Genomic DNA, 17601 nt, shown 5'->3' on the forward strand with positions numbered 1-17601 from the left:
CCGGTTTAAAAATCAACATGGGGAAATCAATGATCTTGTCGCTAGGTCACAATGGGAACAGAATAGGGGAAATAGCCAAGGAATATGGGGAACTCCGTCCCCAGGCATCGGTTCCCTACCTGGGGATAGTCCTAGCCCAGTCTACTGAGCAGACGGTTGCCCAAAACTACGCACATCTCAACTCCCAAATACAAGGGGACCTGCGCCGATGGCAGAAGCAACCCCTATCACTGCTTGGCCGCATAGCTGCCGTAAAAATGTCCATACTACCCAAAGTATTATATATATTTTTCAGACCATTCCAGTGAGGCCGCCCATAGGAATGCTTCACAAGCTATAAGGGGCAGTGCACCACTTTAAATGGGCTGGGAAACGGCTAAGAATGCGCAGAGATCTATCCTATCGCCCCCCTGAAAAGGGTGGGCTGGGGTTCCAAACTTTTTGAGCTACTTCCGGGCAGCGCAAATCAGATATTTAGTAGAATGGAGCAGGCCGGAGTATGAAAAGCGGTGGCTGTTCCAGGACAGGGCACTGGCGCAAATGCAACTGTGGAAGGTGCCCTTCCTGAGACGACCAGATAGGCCGGCGAACCTCAACGGCTCCCCCATCCCCCACACAGTGATGCGGAGCTGGGACGCAGTAGCAGTCAAACCGGGGCTCACCTCTTTCCCCTCACCTTTGACACCCCTGTTCGACAACCCCGAATTCCCACCTGGGCTAGAGGGCGTTTTCCCAGTGGCGGGCCTCAAAGTGCAAATCGGCAGGACATCTATTTGATCTGGAAGGGTTCCTTAAGTTCTCAGACTTGTCTCAATTTTATGACATTGAAGACCCAAAGCAGTTCCAATACTTCAGACACGGTCTAATGCACCCAGATAGGCGCCTGTCGGTAAGTAGAAAACTAACGGCCTATGAGAAATGCCTCTTCACCAAACACTCCGACCAAAAGATGATTTCAGAACTCTATAAGATGTTACGACCTCCAGCTTCATCGGGGCCCTCGGCTGGGCAGTGACGTTGGGAGGGGGAACTGGGAAGAGCACTATCTGAACAGAAATGGCAAGACATATTATAGGGCGAACCACACTGCCAGAAATACAGCGAGCAGGGAAGCACCAGTCAAGGTAGCACCCTACTGGTACCTGACACCTGTCAGACAGCACAAAGGCAACCCGGACCGCAGCCTGACGTGTTGGAGAGGTTGTGATGAGGAGGGTACGCTAACTCATATACTGTTTGACTGTAGCGAGTTAGAGGGATATTGGAAGGATGTCCTTAATGACAGACAAACAATTTGAGACGGAAATACCGCACTTCCCTGCCTACACTCTGCTGGGGCTCCCCAATCCGCTTACATTTCCACTAAAGTCAGTCAGGGGGAAACAGTTGGGACTGGCATTAGGAGCGCATGTCCAGCACATACGCTCTCTCTGGGGCACGCAGACTCGTCCATCACACACAGATTGGCTACATAAGTTATGCTACATCATGGGAATGGAGCGCATACAAACTAACCTCACTCACTCAGCAGCCTCATTCGCCAATACATGGCGCCCTAGTACTAGAATTCAATGAAATAACATGCCTGAAATATCTTCTTCTTCTTCGAATCACTAATACCTGGCAAACAACAGGGGACCCTTGAGGCAGGGCAGGCCACCGTCCTCTGGCGCACTAACCTGTCAAGATACGGATACAGCAAACCGGTTAGGGCAGGGGGGATAGGGGATTGGGGCTGGTTTGGTTGGGCATTTTTGTTATTCTGGGCCACGCACACTGCCTATCTAGATGGGGCCCTCGTCTTACTCGGCCGCCCTGGACATTTGTCTTGTCTACGGACTCATTTAACGGTCTTCAGCGTTGTGGGGTGGTTGGGTGGGATCCGGGCTAGGGGGGATCCTAATCGATGGAATATGGGTTTATTTGGGGTCTGTAATGTGCCAATCCAGTTGCTTGAAAGTCAATAAAACAAAGTTAAGCCAAAAAGGTGGATGAAGACATAGCGTCTTTTGTTGCAACCTTGATAGGATTAGCATTGTCATGCCGCTTAGAACAGTTAACAGATTCTCTTATTAGGGATCAAATAGTGCGATGCACCAACAACAAGAGGGTTAAGGAGAGGTTGTTATTGAAGGACCCTAACTTAGAGGAAACCATTCATATTGCAAAAGGCATGGTACATACAGTGATATGGTTAAAGGAGATCGATAGTATAAGCAATGAGAAAAGAGACAGTGTCATAGGTGAACATGGAGCTGTGCAGCCAGTGAAAAAAATCAAGATAGAAATGGTGATACTAAAAAAAACAAGCATTTGCAATGCAATAGGTCTCGCATTAGGAAAGTTTGAGCTATTGGTTTTATAAATGACATTTTTTTTATTTATGTGTTGTTTTTTAAAATACCTAAATTAATAGCTTTGTCATTTACAATGCCAATAGTTATAACTTTCGTAAATGTGACACCTATAGCATTTGTAATGCAAAATGTTTTGTATTTACGTGACTTAGATGTATTGATATTACAAATAACAATGGCTTTTAATTTTTTTAAATAATTAATACTTAAAAATTTATTTAATTTGTAATGTCAATAGCTTAAACTTTTGTAAATAACTTTTGTGAAGATTATGTTCAGTGTTTTTTTATCGGGACGAAAATCCAAGAACAGAAGTGAAATATTAACATCTTTTTGTGATTTGTAATAAAGCTTGAAAGCTTGAAAACAGCTTGAAACATTGAAAGAACATATTTGAACCAGTGATGCTGTGGTTGCGCTGAGTGATGCTGTGGTTACGCTGAGTGATGCTGTGGTTGCGCTGAGTGATGCTGTGGTTGCGCTGAGTGATGCTGTGGTTGCGCTGAGTGATGCTGTGGTGATGCTGAGTGGGAGATGGGGAGAGGGAGAAAAAGGAGAGCAGGGAGAGGGAGAGGGTAAAGAGAGGGAGAGAGGAGAGAGAGGGAGAGAGGAGAGAGAGGGGGAGAGAGGAGAGAGACGGAGACGGGGAGAGAGGAGAGGGAAGAGAGAGAGAGGGAAGTGAGGGAAAGGGGGAAGGGAGAAAGGGAGAAAGGGTCGAGAGAGGGAGGGTAAGAAGAGAGGGGGAGGACGAGAGCGAAGGCTGGAGGGAAGAAAGGGGAGGGAGAGAGGAGAGCAGGCAGAGGGGGAGATGGGGAAGGGAGAAAGGGAGAGAGGGTAGAGGGAGTGAGGGAGGGTGAGAAGAGGGGGAGGACGAGAGCGAAGGCTGGAGGGAAGAGAGGGGAGGGAGAGAGGAGAGCAGGCAGAGGGGGAGATGGGGAGAGGGAGAAAAAGGAGAGCAGGGGGAAGGTAAATAGAGGGAGAGAGGAGAAAGAGGGGGAGAGAGGAGAGGGAGAGGGGGAGAGAGGGAAGTGAGGGAAAGGGAGAGAGGTAGACGGAGAGAGGGAGAGTGAGGGAGAGAGGGGAGGGAGAGAGAGGGAGGACGAGAGGGAAGGAGGGAGAGGAGAGTGAGTGAGTGAGTGAGGGAGAGAGGTAAAGAAAATAGAAAACTGGGAAGCCTTGCTTCAAAAAGAGGCATACCTTATCCTCAAATTTAATAGCGTCATGACAGGATTGAACAACATGACCGAACTGTCAGAAGCATAAAAACCACATTTCCCATAATGCACCATATAGGGTCACCGATAACTAAATGCTGTTGCCAACCATTATTGGTTGAGATGCCTAAACTACATTTCCCATACATTTGGGAGTGGTGACACATATGCGACTCCAAGAGAAAATGCTTTTTGCCCACTTGTGAACAACCGTGGAAAGCAGATACAATAGACTATTAAACAAAGTTATGAAGATATAAGGTAAGCCCAGCCAAGGGACACAAACGTGACTCAATGCATATTAAGAAAATCACGGGCCAAAAGCTAAACCGGCTCTGATATTTTCTTTCAGAAACGCGAGCTAACCACCCATCGGAGATTGCACTCTGAAACAAAAGGAAAACGGCCGGGGCGGGAGTCCGTCGCGCTGAGGAACGCATTCAAAACTAGAAAGTATTATTCAAACGTACTTGTGCAATATGATACTAAATTGATCAAATCCGTCTTTTGTAGCACCTAGCGGCTGCTCTGATAAAATACATAGCATTCAGGTATGTCTAGACTTTCATTCACTAAATAAAACAGTAGCAGGCTACACGTACAACTGAGTGAAATGAATAATATGAGTACATCTTCCACAGAATCCTGTATAAACATTTTCCGGCGCAAACAGCGATGGGAAGGGGGGAGGAGAAACGAGAGACACGGTCTGGCGGCCGTGAAAGTGAAAGCATTTGGCATTGCTGTGGGGAGGGGGGAGGAGAAATACGACACGGCCGAACGCCTTTGATGCAGCAGGGGACAGAGCGAATGCCTTTCAATTGAAGTGAAGATGCTAGCGGCAGATGGCTGGCTTACATGTGCACGCGCATTTTAGGTCAATGCGCTTGCGCATTGAGCTTGCTTTTCACTGGCACTGCATGGAATCGCCCCAATGGTTAACTCTGTTTAAGCCCCTATATTCTCGCAAGCTCAATGCGCAAGCGCATTGACAGGCGAGACCTAATGAGTGAGGAAAGAAACAAAGAGTAACCAGAGATGAGACAGAGAAATACAAATCGGAGAGAAATAAAGTGATTCCGATATGGTTCTCCGGGCCATATCGCATCTAGTACAATGTGTGCAGCTAGAAATGTGGTGTGCAGAAAATGTGGGAATAGGGGACATCTAGCTATAGTGTGCAGAACCAAGATTGAGGTTAGGGGTACACATAGAGTCCAACTAGTTGATCAAGAAGTTACCGATACTTGTGAGAGTATTCAAGAAATAATTTTGACTGTGGAGGCAAAGAAGAAAGCCATAAGCGAAGAGGCATAGGTAAAGTTACCAGGAGTGAAATTAGAAAGTGTTGACAGAGAAACCGTATTTTCACGTTCTCTTTGAAGGACAACCCAAAGAGGTTTCTGGGAGTCTTGTCACTCTAATTTCTAGGGAACCATTTGAGAAAAAAATGGTACTGTGCTGATGGTTCCCAACTGTGTAAGTCTGTTATAAGAGCGGTGTGATACGCAGGGAAAAAGATAGAAATTCCTGGAATGAAATGGTTTACAATCAGTTTTAAGGGCAGATATGTCTATGGAAGGGTGTACATTACTGATTATGGATCAGATTTGGTAGGTTGGCGTCATCAGCGGGATCTGAGCATAATGATCAATTCCCAATGCTGTGAAACCGATAATATTGGCTGAACAGAATGTGGTGGAAGAAGTCTATGTGGGGGACCATGTGGGCTGGATTAAAAAATATCCTTAAGTGTTTTCCGACGAATTGGGTCTGTTGAAGGGGTTCTGACATAAAAAATGTCTAAAGGAAGGTGTAAAACCGGTGGTGCACAAATTGATAAATGTTCCTAACATGATGGGGGAACCTTTGAGGGAAGAACTGGATAGACTACTCAAACAACAAATCATCAAGCCTATTGAAGCCTCTGAATGGTTAGTTCCAATTGTGGTGGCACCTAAGGGAGAAGGAAAGATTAGGTTGTGCATTGACTTACGTGACTTGATCAAGTGCATTTGAGCGGACAGGCAACCACAACCAAACATTTCCGAAATGTTGACCATGGAGGGTAAAGGAGTGGTGTTTAGCGTCCTGGACATGTCATCCGCATACCATCATTTTAATCTGCACATGGAGTAACGTCAACTGACTTCTTTTGTTACTCTGTTGGGTGCATTTTGTTACAAGAGGATCCCTTTCGGACTTGCTTCGGCCTCAGCAGTTTTCCAAAGGGTAATGAAGAATATCTTCAGAGACTTACTTAGATCAGATTTTGTGTTTTCAAGATGATTGTACTCATTGTAGGAAAGACTGATCGTGACCATGACAAGTTGCTTGAGGAAGTGATGTTGACGTTGGAAAAACATGGCTTGACTGTGAAGAAAGAGAAATGCCAAATTAAGAAAGAGGAAGTAAAATATTTAGGGCATACCATTAATGCTAAAGGGATGAGTCCAAAGAAGAGTATTGTAATAGCAGTTGAGAATGCACGCAAGCCTAACACCAAAGATGAATTGAAGTTGTTTCTAGGTTTGGCAGAATACTGTGCAAAGTTTGTGAGGAATTTTACGGAGACTGTTGAACCCTTGAGAGGGTTAAGGAAAAAGGGAGTAGGGTTTGATTGGAAGGAGGAGTGTGAGAGTGCCTTTCAAACAATAAAGGAGTGTATCGTTTGTGCCTCCACCTTGGGTCATTTTGATGTAACAAGTAAAATGTATATCATCACCAATGCTAGCAAGGTAGGAATTGGTGCAGTTTTAACACAACTTAAGGATGGAGTTGAGAATGTGATTGGGTTCCCATCCAGGAGATTGCAGGTTCCAGAAACTGCTTACTCTGTGATTGAAAGAGAGGCTTTAGGAACTTATATCTTCCAGGGCGGAAGAGGTTTGGATAGAAATGTTACACCATGCATCACAAGCAGGTTGTTAACTGTGATGTAGTACAACTTTGAAATAGAATTTGTGAAGAGTAGCAGGAATGTGGTAGCAGACTGTCGAGGATGCCTGTTGATTTAGAGGAAACAGTTGCTTAGATAGCATCCTGCAAGGAAATGTTTGTGATGGGGAATTCGCTATTCTTGAAAGAGAATTAATGTTGCAAGGGAGGATGATGAGGTTATGAAGGAAGTGGAGGAGAAGGTTGTGTGTGGATGGGAGGACAGTGATGGACAGAGAGAGGAAATGTGTGAATTCTTTAAGATCAGGGACTAGTTGAGCATTGTTGATCTAAAGTTAAAGAGAAGGAACCAGTTTGTTCCTCCCAAGACTATCCGACCTAGGATTCTTGACATAATTCATGAAGGACATCTTGCCCATGGTGTCATGAAGAGGAAGGTGAGACAATCGTTCTGATGGGCTGGTGTTGATCATGACGTGGAGGAAACAGTAAAAGATTGGGCAGCATGTGCAAATAGTGATAAGACCAAGGTGATCAGACAAATTCCATTAGAGGTGTTAGGTTTTCTTTACAAGCCCTGGGTGAAGCTAGCCATTGAGTTTCTGGGACCCATAACTAGACTGGGAACAGCAAACATGTTCATTCTAGTTTTAGTAGATAAACACTCCAAGTGGTTTGTGATCAAGATGGTGTCAGAAGTGAACACGCCAGATCTCACTGAGTTCATGGAGGAAACCTTCTTGGATGAGGCAATACCAAAGATTATTGTGTTGGATAATGGGGTGCAATTTGGGTGTCGGGAAATGAGGGCTTTCTGGTATGGGGATTGTACATGAGAGGGTAGGTCTCTTTCGACCTCAAGCCAATGGGTTGGTGGAGAGAGTGAACCGGTTGGTGATGGAGAATGTGCAGTTATTCTTGGCTAACCACTTATCGTGGAAGAAGGAATTGAGGAGATTGATGTGGTCACATGGGACAACTCCTCATTCCAGGACAGGAATTTCACAGTCTGATTCCTTATAGCAGAGGTTTCCAAACTCTGTGTTGCGAAACAGTACTGCGTCACCTGCAGATGGTGGGTGTGTCGCAGGATGACGCCTTTACTGCGCAGTTCATACGCCAGACATACATGGAGAAAGGAGAGGGAGACCTTTAGGCGAGTGTCTGCGCGCACAGCACAAATGCAGACTTTAGTTTGCAAAGCCATTCTCGGCAGGTGTATTAGCCCCGGGGACGAGGAGGAAAATGCAGAGAACAATCCGGTGGCCGCCAGACTAGGCTGTCTGTAAACCCCTGCACCATGCGCATCGAGCCTCCGGCTGGCCAGACCAACCTGCTGCACACTTCCTTCTGACACCGTGTGCAGTACTTCAGCTGCAGGTTGGCGGCCGCTGGTACAACATTCACGCCAACTTCGTGGCCTAGAGGCCCATGCAGTCCAACGGCAAGGAACAGGAGGATGCCGACTGACTACAAGTAAGGCGTGCCGGGGCCAGTATACAAAAGTGGTAGTACACCTAAAGATCAATGTAGGAAAGCTGGACCTATATCATAATGCGAAGTCGCTCACCAGTATTGCTCTTTCCCTCAACCACAACCCCCAGGAGTGCACTCTGCTCAGGCACAGACCTGCATGAGGGGGTTCTTCTGAGATTTTGTCATCATTTCCGTATCTGCCTATGTCGGAACTTCTGAGGACCGAGCAGTGCACTCCGAGGGGTTGTGAAAGGGGGAATCCATGAGGTGCCAACCTTCTTTCATCGCAGCGGTTTCGGAAACTCAAGTCTAGTTCCCTCACGCTCTCTTGGTGTTGAAGATGCGCTCACACACTGAAGAACGAAATTGGTTCCAAGTAAATGAGAATCGCATGTGGAAAGCTCGCCTGGCCCTGAAAGGCCTGCTCTGGTCAATACTTCTAAACACTTCCTGGTTAAATGCTGCTCGGACAAGGCCGGCATTAGTTCAAGTGAAGTGGGTTTGGCCACTGAGGAGGTTCTAATATGGGGTGTTAAGGCTCAGACTTGTACCACAATTTGGAGCATTAATCACCTGATAATCAATTCATATCTCAGGTATTTCTGTTGGTTGAGTTGGAGACTTTTTGAGGTACAGGATTAAGTGAAGTGTACGAATCTATAACTTCCCGGTTAACAATTTCGCCGCTGGTGGGAGTTTCTGTGATAAAAACAAAAATAAACGCAGCTTTTTGCTGGTATACTTTACCACAGATGTACTCTACCAAATGGTAAAGGTAAAAGGTCAAGTTGAAAGTCTCCCGAAAATGACTGTTTGATTGCTGTAGTGTTCTTTGATTGGCACACTTGGTTGGCGTCTGCGATGCCAAAGTAGGCATGGTTTATTATAGTGTGCAGAAGTCTGTAAAAATGACACTTGGTGATGTTCTGTGACCTCACGGTTGATGGGTTTCACATCTTCACAGTTGTCTCGGTCCCATTTTTAATGACATGACAGTTCATCGTGTCTGTCTTCATCAATCAATGAAAGGTTTTCGTGAGTGTAATGGCTGCCCTTCTGCTGGCTCTTTGGAGAGGGAGAATGATGGAGAGTGACTCCAGCCTATCACCCCCATAGCATAGGGGTTAGGACTATAGACAGGGCCCCTGTCTTTCATATATTAGGGCATTTTCGTGTCACTTTCCTTAATGTAGGGCTTATGAATTTAAGTTAGGGGATAGATATACAAGTATTAGTCATGATTTGCCCATTTGCTAACATGCTAGGATATTTTCCATGGAGTTATGCATATTGTGGTCTCCGTAGGCCTTAAACGAGACAGACTCCATTTTGCATTCTGCCTGGTAGCTCGAGAAGGCTTTCTAGGTGAGGTGTAATGTTTTAGTTTCAAGCTGTTGTTCGCTTGGAGAGAACCGGTTCAGGCTGACCCTTATCGAAGGAATGTATTTTTCTCCACACCGAAGACACAACTTCAGGCCGGCCGGCTGGGAACGTGTCCTTGGTACGGGGAGGCACAAGAATTTGGTGGGCGGCGGGTTACTGGCCGTAGCTTTCCATGAAGGAACGGGCTTTGATATTAGCGAAGGTGTTAGTCAGTTTTGAGTTAGTCCGTAGGCGGCATCTAGCCGTTAGCATCTCTGCCATTAATTATCTCATGGCGGACAGTCGCCATCTTTGAAGTCCTAGAAAGATTTAAGACCGAAACTCTCTGAGAAAGACTGAAGGAGAATTAGCGCGGAGCGCACTGATACAGAGAGAGAGAGAGACGGTAGCTAATAACCAGCAAGGTTCCGGTGCCCTGGAGGGAAGCAGACGAGGTTGAGCCTAGCGGTGCAGACGTGTACTTGTGACGGCTGGGGTGTGACTGCAAGGCGAGCCAGGACACAGAGACGAGAAGGGAACCTAGATGACTGCCGAGCCCAGACTTCATATTAACCAGGTGACGTCCGTCCATTGTTCATAGAACGTGCACTCTAATCTTTACCTTTTCTTTGCAGAAGTTATGTTGCATAGTAATGTTATTTGCGTCTATTGTTAATAAATATCCTAATTCTTATGGAATTATCGTGTGCCTCGTGTTCATGTTCAATCTTGGTAAATGCATCTCCTAGTTGAGCGTTGTTTATGTGAGCGGATGTGAAATCCCGATCAGGTAAATAGTGATCGAACAAAGAGGGAGTGAGTGGACCTTTGATGCCAAGAATAGGAGGTACACCATATAATTTGGGAACCGTATCAAAAGTCATTATTATAGTTTTATCCCGAGTAGGTAACTGAGATATTGTCCTGATAATGGTTCATAGGAATGTGGTCGTCGTTGATATGCGGCGTTAGTGAGAACGTTGGGTGGGAGACCAACGCCTATACCCACAGGATTGTGGCTTGAATAAGTGAGAACGCCAGGAAGGACACTGGCGTGTAGTTTCGCAGGATTGCGAACAGTTTGGAAAAGGGAGCATTGGGTTCTGCAGGCCCATGTGTAGACGCACCGGATTGTGTGTCAGATCTGCCCTAGGGTAGACCGGTCTGGGTCGGGGTGGCCGCGATACCAACTGATGTGAATAAGATATTGTAGAAAATCTATGTATATTCCCCATCCTTAGGTACGACCTATATATATATATATCCATTGTGAATACTGTCTAAGGAGGGAAGGTGAGTACGTTTTGGCTGGGTCATAGGGGCCCCTGGGGGGCTGATCCCATTTCAACGGAAAATCCAGCCATAACATCTGGCGTCACGAACTGTTTACGAAGCCTGTGTGCATTGTATTGATTCAATCTTGTTGGTTTGCGCTCGGCTTATACGTATTGAATTTTGTTTATAGTTGTGTATATAATTTTTTGTTGTGTGCTAATAAGTTTGCGAAAAAATCATCGTCGGTTTTCAAATTACCGATTCAGATTCCCGGCTGGGAATGTACCCCTTACGAGGCCTTGGCCCGTGAGTGGGCCGATTCTACTGGTTTGAGTGAAAATTGGTCTTCATGCTTGGAGCAGGCGGAGCCTGCCGATGTGGTGTCGTGCTTGCAGAAAGCGCCAGTAGTGAAGGGTGATGAGCTTCCTATTTTAGGACGCAGAGGTTGGATTGTTCTTAATGCATACAGAATACTGCATGAGAGGTTTGCTCAGTTACAAAAGCAGTTTAAGGACATGGAAGGACAGTGTGTTGAGTTGCAAAATGCGCATACTCTTTTGCGTTGTCAAAATAAATTGCTTGCCGACAAACTTGAAACATATCAGACCATTGCCGAAAGAGCTGCGGTCCGTATTGCACGATATAAGTATAAACACCGTCGTGGTCGTGTGTCTACACGCAAAGTGCGTATGGTTGTAGCGAAAGCTGGAATGGATTGGAACCCCGATGAGTGGGACGGTAATATCTGGGATTCTCATACTTCTGACTCCTCGGCGGAGGAGGGTGACAAGCGCGAGTTTTCTCGCTCCGGACGTGATTGTAAATCTGCTTCGTGTACTGATATGGGTCCTCACAGCGACCGTGCTCGTTCTTCCCGTTCGGATGACGTAGCTTGCCCTGATTGTTCTACTAAATCTAAGACGCGGGCTTCCTCGGAGGCTCTTCCTGAAGTTTCTGCTCACCCTGTTTTTCGACGAAAATTACAACAAGCCCCAGGTAACCCGGCTGGTATAGCTTTAGACTGTATTGAAGATTTTACTCAGCAGGAGGTTAGTGATATTTTACAACGATTTCGACAACGGCCTGGTGAGGTCTTGCTTACCTGGATGGTGCGCCTTTATGAACTCTGCGCTGCCGGTATTTTTCTTGATGCTGTTGACTGTTTACGGTTTTGCTCTTTAAGTTCTGATTCTACGATTCAAGATCATTTTCGGAACTATAATGGTGCTGGTCAAATTACTTTGCTCCAGCTTGCGTCTGACGGCTGTAATAATAAATATCCAACTGAATCTGATTGGCCCACTGATGAGAAACCATGGTACACTTTGCGCGATGCGTCGCAACGTTTAAAGGAGGAAGTCATGAAAACTGCTATCTTTCTTAGTACTGCTGATAGGTTATTGGATGGTCTTTTAACATCTTCTGTGCGCAATCGCATTATCCGTTCTTCTCCTGTTGCTTACAAGCAGGTCATGATGACATTATTGATCAACCAAACTGGCAATCCTTTGTCTGCTGTGCTTGAGTCTGTTCGTCAGCTTGGTGAGCTGGGTGAGTGGTTTAAACCTGAAAGACAATCTCGGCCTGAGGGTCGTACTGGTGGGGACTATAAGTTCTCTAGACGTGACATGTTTCTTGCTCTCATTGCTGATGGTGTTAAAAGGGAGGACATTGACGGTGAGCCTAATAATCGCTTATGGGACATGTTTCGTAAGCGTGGATTGGATCGAAAGGAGGGTGCCCGTCGTGTGCGAAAGAATGACTGTGACCGTGGTTCGGATGACAGTGGTGATGAGAGGCGACGTGTGAATTCTGATCGCCATGATGATCGGCGTTATGAACGTGATGGATCCCCTCATCGTAATGACGGGAGGGGGAGAGAGGATGATCGTGAGAGGGGGAGAGATGAGCGTGTTTCTAACAGACGAAAAGATGAAAGGAGTTATTCCCCTGACATGAGAAAGAGAGAGGATCGTAACAGACTTTCTGACCGTAATTCACAACTTTTTGGACATGACACTAATCCGTTTCGTACTGGAGACGGATATGAACAAGATATTTTGATACCTAAGAAAACTGAGAGCATTTACCCTGATTTGTCTTGGTTGGCGGATCGCGGGAAAAATGACTAGGAAATAGGTCAAGCTCCGGTACACAAGTGGGCTCACAGAGACAACAGACCCTATGTAGATATTGAGATTTTTTGGAAACATCGTAATATCCAAAGGGCCCGAGCATTAGTTGATACTGGGGCGGAGGCCACTTTAATTCATGGTAAGTCGAAGAAATTTCATGGACAATCTTTTACTATTACTGGTTTGGGTGGTAAAGAAACACCCGCAGTTCAAACTGCACTCGAAATTAAAATTGGTAGGATTCCTCGTAGAGAATACTCTGTGTTGGTTGTACCACTTTTGGAATTTATAATTGGTATTGACATTTTGAAAGGAATGACTTTGCATTTGGATGATGGTTGTTATCAATTTGGAACTAGACAGTACATTTCGACCAGACCCGTACGGGTTGGCCGTTTACGAATGCCACCTATTAAAATACCTTTAGCCACGAAGGTGGTTTGTCAGAAGCAATATCGTATCCCAGGTGGTCATGAAGAGATTATTTCTACTATTCAGGATTTGGTTGACGCGGGAGTCATTACTCCGGTCACATCTGCTTGGAATAATCCCGTTTGGCCTGTGCGCAAAAGTGACAATTCTTGGCGTATGACTGTTGATTATCGAGAATTGAATAAAAACACACCTAAATTGACTGTTGCAGTGCCTGACATTGTCACGCTAATTCAGAGAATTCAAAAGCACCCAGGTACGTAGTATGCTTCAATTGATATTGCTAATGCTTTCTTTTCGATACCGATTGCCCCCGAATGTCAGGAACAGTTCAGTTTTACATGGAATGGACGTCAAATGACGTTCCGAAGTCTTCCTCAAGGCTATGTGCATAGTCCTACGATCTGTCACCGGCTGGTGGCAGAGCATTTGTCTGAAGTGCCCACGAATTCACGAGTTCAAGTCTGTCATTATATTGACGACATTTTGATTCAAGGTGAAACGCAAGACCAGGTTCAGTCCCATTTGGATCAGATCATTGACTGTTTGCGAGCGAAAGGCTGGGAAATTAATCCCCATAAATTACAAACTCCATCCCAGAATGTGAAATTTTTAGGAATTAATTGGCATGAAGGTCACAGAGAAGTGATCCCACAGGTAAAGCGTAAAATACTTGATTTTGCAGTTCCCAGAAACAGGAAAGAGGCTCAATGCTTCATTGGTTTGTTTGGATTTTGGCGTCAACATATTCCACATCTAACTCAAATTTTAGCTCCATTGTATCGAGTCACTCGTAAAAAGAATGCGTTTGAATGGGGTGAGTCTCAACAGACTGCTTTTAATTTGGCTAAAGAAGCTATTCAGTATGCCTTGGATTTGTGGCCCGTGAGTGAAGGTGATGTGGATCTGAATGTGTCCGTGGAAGGCTTGTATGCCAATTGGAGCCTGTGGCAAAAGCAGGGCAGACAAAAAGTGCCATTAGGTTTTTGGACCAAGAAGTTACCAGAGGCTGGTGAGCGTTACTCACCTTTTGAGAAACAGTTGCTTGCTTGTTATTGGGCTCTGGTGGATACCGAGCAATTGACCCTAGGCCATGCTGTGATTTTGAGACCTGAAATTCCCATTATGCAGTGGGTTTTGAGTTCACCGAAGTCCCATCGAATTGGACATGCTCAGGAGGCTAGTGTGATTAAATGGAAATGGTACATCCAGGACAGGGCACGTGTGGGTCCGAAAGGTGTGGCGGTTTTACATGAGCGAGTGGCGCAGGCGCCCTCCAATGAGACTGAAAGTGAGTGTTCGGTTCCCGTGGTACAGGAGTCTCCCGTGAAGTGGGGTAAATCATTTGATGATCTGTCCGTGGAGGATAGAAAACATGTGTGGTTTACGGATGGTTCAGCGAAGTTCATTGGTGACAAAAGACATTGGAAGGCTGTTTCGTATAACCCGATCACGCAGAAATTGTTAAGCACAACTGGAGATGGTAAGAGTAGTCAATATGCTGAACTCTATGCAGTTTACCAAGTTTTGAAACAGGAACTACCTGGCACATGTCATATTTTCACTGATTCCTGGTCCACTGCGAATGGACTGGCGGTATGGTTACCAACATGGCATTCTCATAATTGGGAATTGCATTCAAAAGAGTTGTGGGGAAAGGAATTGTGGCAAGAAATTTGGGAGCTGCTCCCGCAGAGCACTGTAACAATCTTTCACGTGGATGCTCACACTCCAATTGACTCCCTTGACAAATTTTTCCATAACATTGCAGATAAAAAGTCTAAAATTGCTGAGGCAGTGGTGGACATGCAGGATTCTGATTTGGCGGGATTGGCGAAGTGGGCCCATCAGAAAGCAGGACATTTTGGAGAGAAAGCCACTAGCAGGTGGGCTGCCGATAGAGGAATTCATATTCCTTTTTCTTTAATAAAAGATGTCATTCTACATTGTCCCATTTGTCAGCATTCTAGGAAAAAAGAGGTGCCTCAGATTGTTCGAGGACACTTACATCGAGGTAAATTGCCCGCCCAAATTTGGCAGATTGACTATATTGGTCCGCTCCCTATGAGCAGAAATTGTCAATATATTTGTACAGTGGTTGACACTTATAGTGGCCTTTTGGTCGCTTTCCCTTGTAAGAACGCTACCCAAGTGAATACCATTAAAACCCTGGAGCTAATTATTCTGTACTATGGTGTCCCATTCCAAATTCAATCAGACAATGCATCCCACTTTCGTGGAAGATTGGTGCAGGAATTCTGTGCGGAAAATAATATTGATTGGGTGTTTCATATTCCATATTACCCACAGGCTTCAGGACTAATTGAGAGGATGAATGGTTTGTTGAAAGAACAGTTGCGCAAATTGACTGATGACCGTTACAGCCAGTGGAGAGATGTCCTGCTTCAAGCTTTATTGATTCTGAATAATCGCCCTTTGTTACATGCTGAATCTCCTTTAATGCGTTTGTTTCCTCCAAGTGTTGATGTGAAACCTAATTCTTTATCGAACACTGTCATGTATTGGGAAATTACCCCCGGTGCTTTGGCTCCATGTAGAGCAACCCCAGGTTCCGCAGGCCTCGACCTGCATGCTTTAAATGATGCTAAATTTCCAGGAAAGGATCGTATTATTGTTGAAACTGGCATTGGTGTCTGTATACCTGCCGGTAGTTTTGGATTAATTGCCCCTAGATCTGGCCTGGCCCTGAAAGGTGTACAAGTGCTCGGAGGAGTAATTGACAGTGATTATCAGGGAGAGATTAAGGTTCTCCTGCTTAATAGCAGTGAGACGGATTTGTTGATCAAAAAGTCTGACCGTGTTGCCCAGTTATTGATTATGCCTGTCTTCAGTGGTGAGATCAAAAAAGGCTCTGCCCCAACGTTGCTAACTGTGCGAGGACAAAAAGGCTTCGGATCATCTGATCTTCCTGGAGCTAAGATATGGGTGCAATCGCCTAAAAATCCTCCTGAACAGGCTGATATTATTGCGACCGGTCATGACAACACCGTTTTGGTGATGTAGCCAGGGAAAGATGGCTGGGAAGCTGTCCCAGCTGATAAATGTTACTTACGAGAATGATTAAGGCCTGTGTTTCTATTCTTTCAGATCATTCTCTGGACTGCTGCTGCAGGATGTGTCGGCGCTGGACTCCTTTTGGCCTGCTACGCCGGGAGAGGAGAGGATCCACCGACGCCGGTTGATGGGATAATCCGAGCCCCGCAGTCTGCGTGGGCTGCATCGTCCAACTTCTGGATTACACTCGCAAAGCGAGTGACGAACTCTCCGCATTTCTGTCTTACCCCAATGAAATCTATCACTGACATTTTAGCGACCTGTTTGGTTGCTGTCCCTGCATCTACCGAGACTTTGCGACATATTTTTAATATCTCAAATGCCCGACCTAATGTTATTCTAGGCGACTTCGCGGCCCATGAATTCTGCCCCTCATGTACTGCTCTTCCAGACCTTGATATTGCTATTCATTCCCGAATAACTACTTTTAATATTACCCCTGGAGATCTATGCTTTATCATGACGTGTGACCCTAAGGCTATTACCGAATGTCTAAAGTTGAAAATTCAGGCCGCTACTTCTTTTTCAGCTCATCAACGATTGCTGTGTTTACAGAGACTTCCGAATTCATGTCTTTCTGTAAAGAACAATATGACTTGTAAACGTTTATTAGTCGCCCCTAGCCATTATCGTTCAATGTTACTGCCAGCTGGATGGCTATTTTCCTGCGGGAATTCATCTTGGCCCTATATTCCTGCGAATATTTCTGGTGGCCCATGTGCCATCACTAGATTGAGTTTGCTAATGTTTTCCTCACATCCTACTTCACATTCCCGTATTGTACGTAATTCAATGTCATTGCATGAAGATTGTGATTCCTCTGTTCACCTTTATTCTAGATCAGAATACCTTGGTTTAGCTTTTTCTATTATTGGAGTGCCCGCATTGGCCGTTTATAATGCCAAGACAATCGGCAAAATGGCCTGCTGGATGGTTAAGTCTATCAATCAGACATCTACTGTTTTGTCTGACCTTTTATTAGATGCCCAAGGTGAACGTAGAGCTATTTTGCAGAATAGAGCTGCTATTGATTATCTTTTGTTAAAACATGGACACGAATGTTCTGATTTTGAAGGTCTGTGCTGTTTTAATTTGTCTGACCATTCTAAAGCTATCCAATCCCATATTGACAAACTCCACGACTTGACTGCAGAAATTAGACAACATATAGATCAGGGTTTCTTTGACTGGCTTTTTGATTGGTTGCCTGACTTGCATTCCTTACGACAGATTTTAGGGGGAGTTATTGTCGCTATTTGTGTCTTGATAGCTATTTGTTGCTTTATTCAGTGCATCCCTTCCTTGCTCCAATTTTTTAGACTTAGTAAGAGACATAGATCAGTTAATTTTGTTTCCTATTATTCTTCTACTGATGTT

At 45.2% G+C, this 17601-nt stretch overlaps 1 protein-coding gene across 4 annotated transcripts in view; it reads right to left on the reverse strand.

Moving 5' to 3' along the window:
* LOC147726667 (zinc finger MYM-type protein 1-like) overlaps positions 1–17601 on the reverse strand; it is a 54385-nt gene that overhangs the window by 21423 nt on the left and 15361 nt on the right. The window contains exon 1 of one of the 4 annotated variants that reach the window (XM_086960725.1): positions 5832–5940. The exons of 2 other annotated variants lie outside the window; for them this stretch is intronic. In XM_086960725.1, coding sequence (XP_086816851.1) covers positions 5832–5937 — 106 coding nt within the window. In that variant the 5' untranslated portion in view covers positions 5938–5940. Of the gene's footprint in view, positions 1–5567; positions 5941–17601 lie in introns of those variants that run through there. One more of the 4 variants, XM_086960726.1, reaches the window with a different exon arrangement.

The sequence above is a fragment of the Lissotriton vulgaris genome, chromosome 3_1 (genome assembly GCF_964263255.1).
Source record: "Lissotriton vulgaris chromosome 3_1, aLisVul1.2, whole genome shotgun sequence".
NCBI classification, from domain to species: Eukaryota; Metazoa; Chordata; class Amphibia; order Caudata; family Salamandridae; genus Lissotriton; species Lissotriton vulgaris.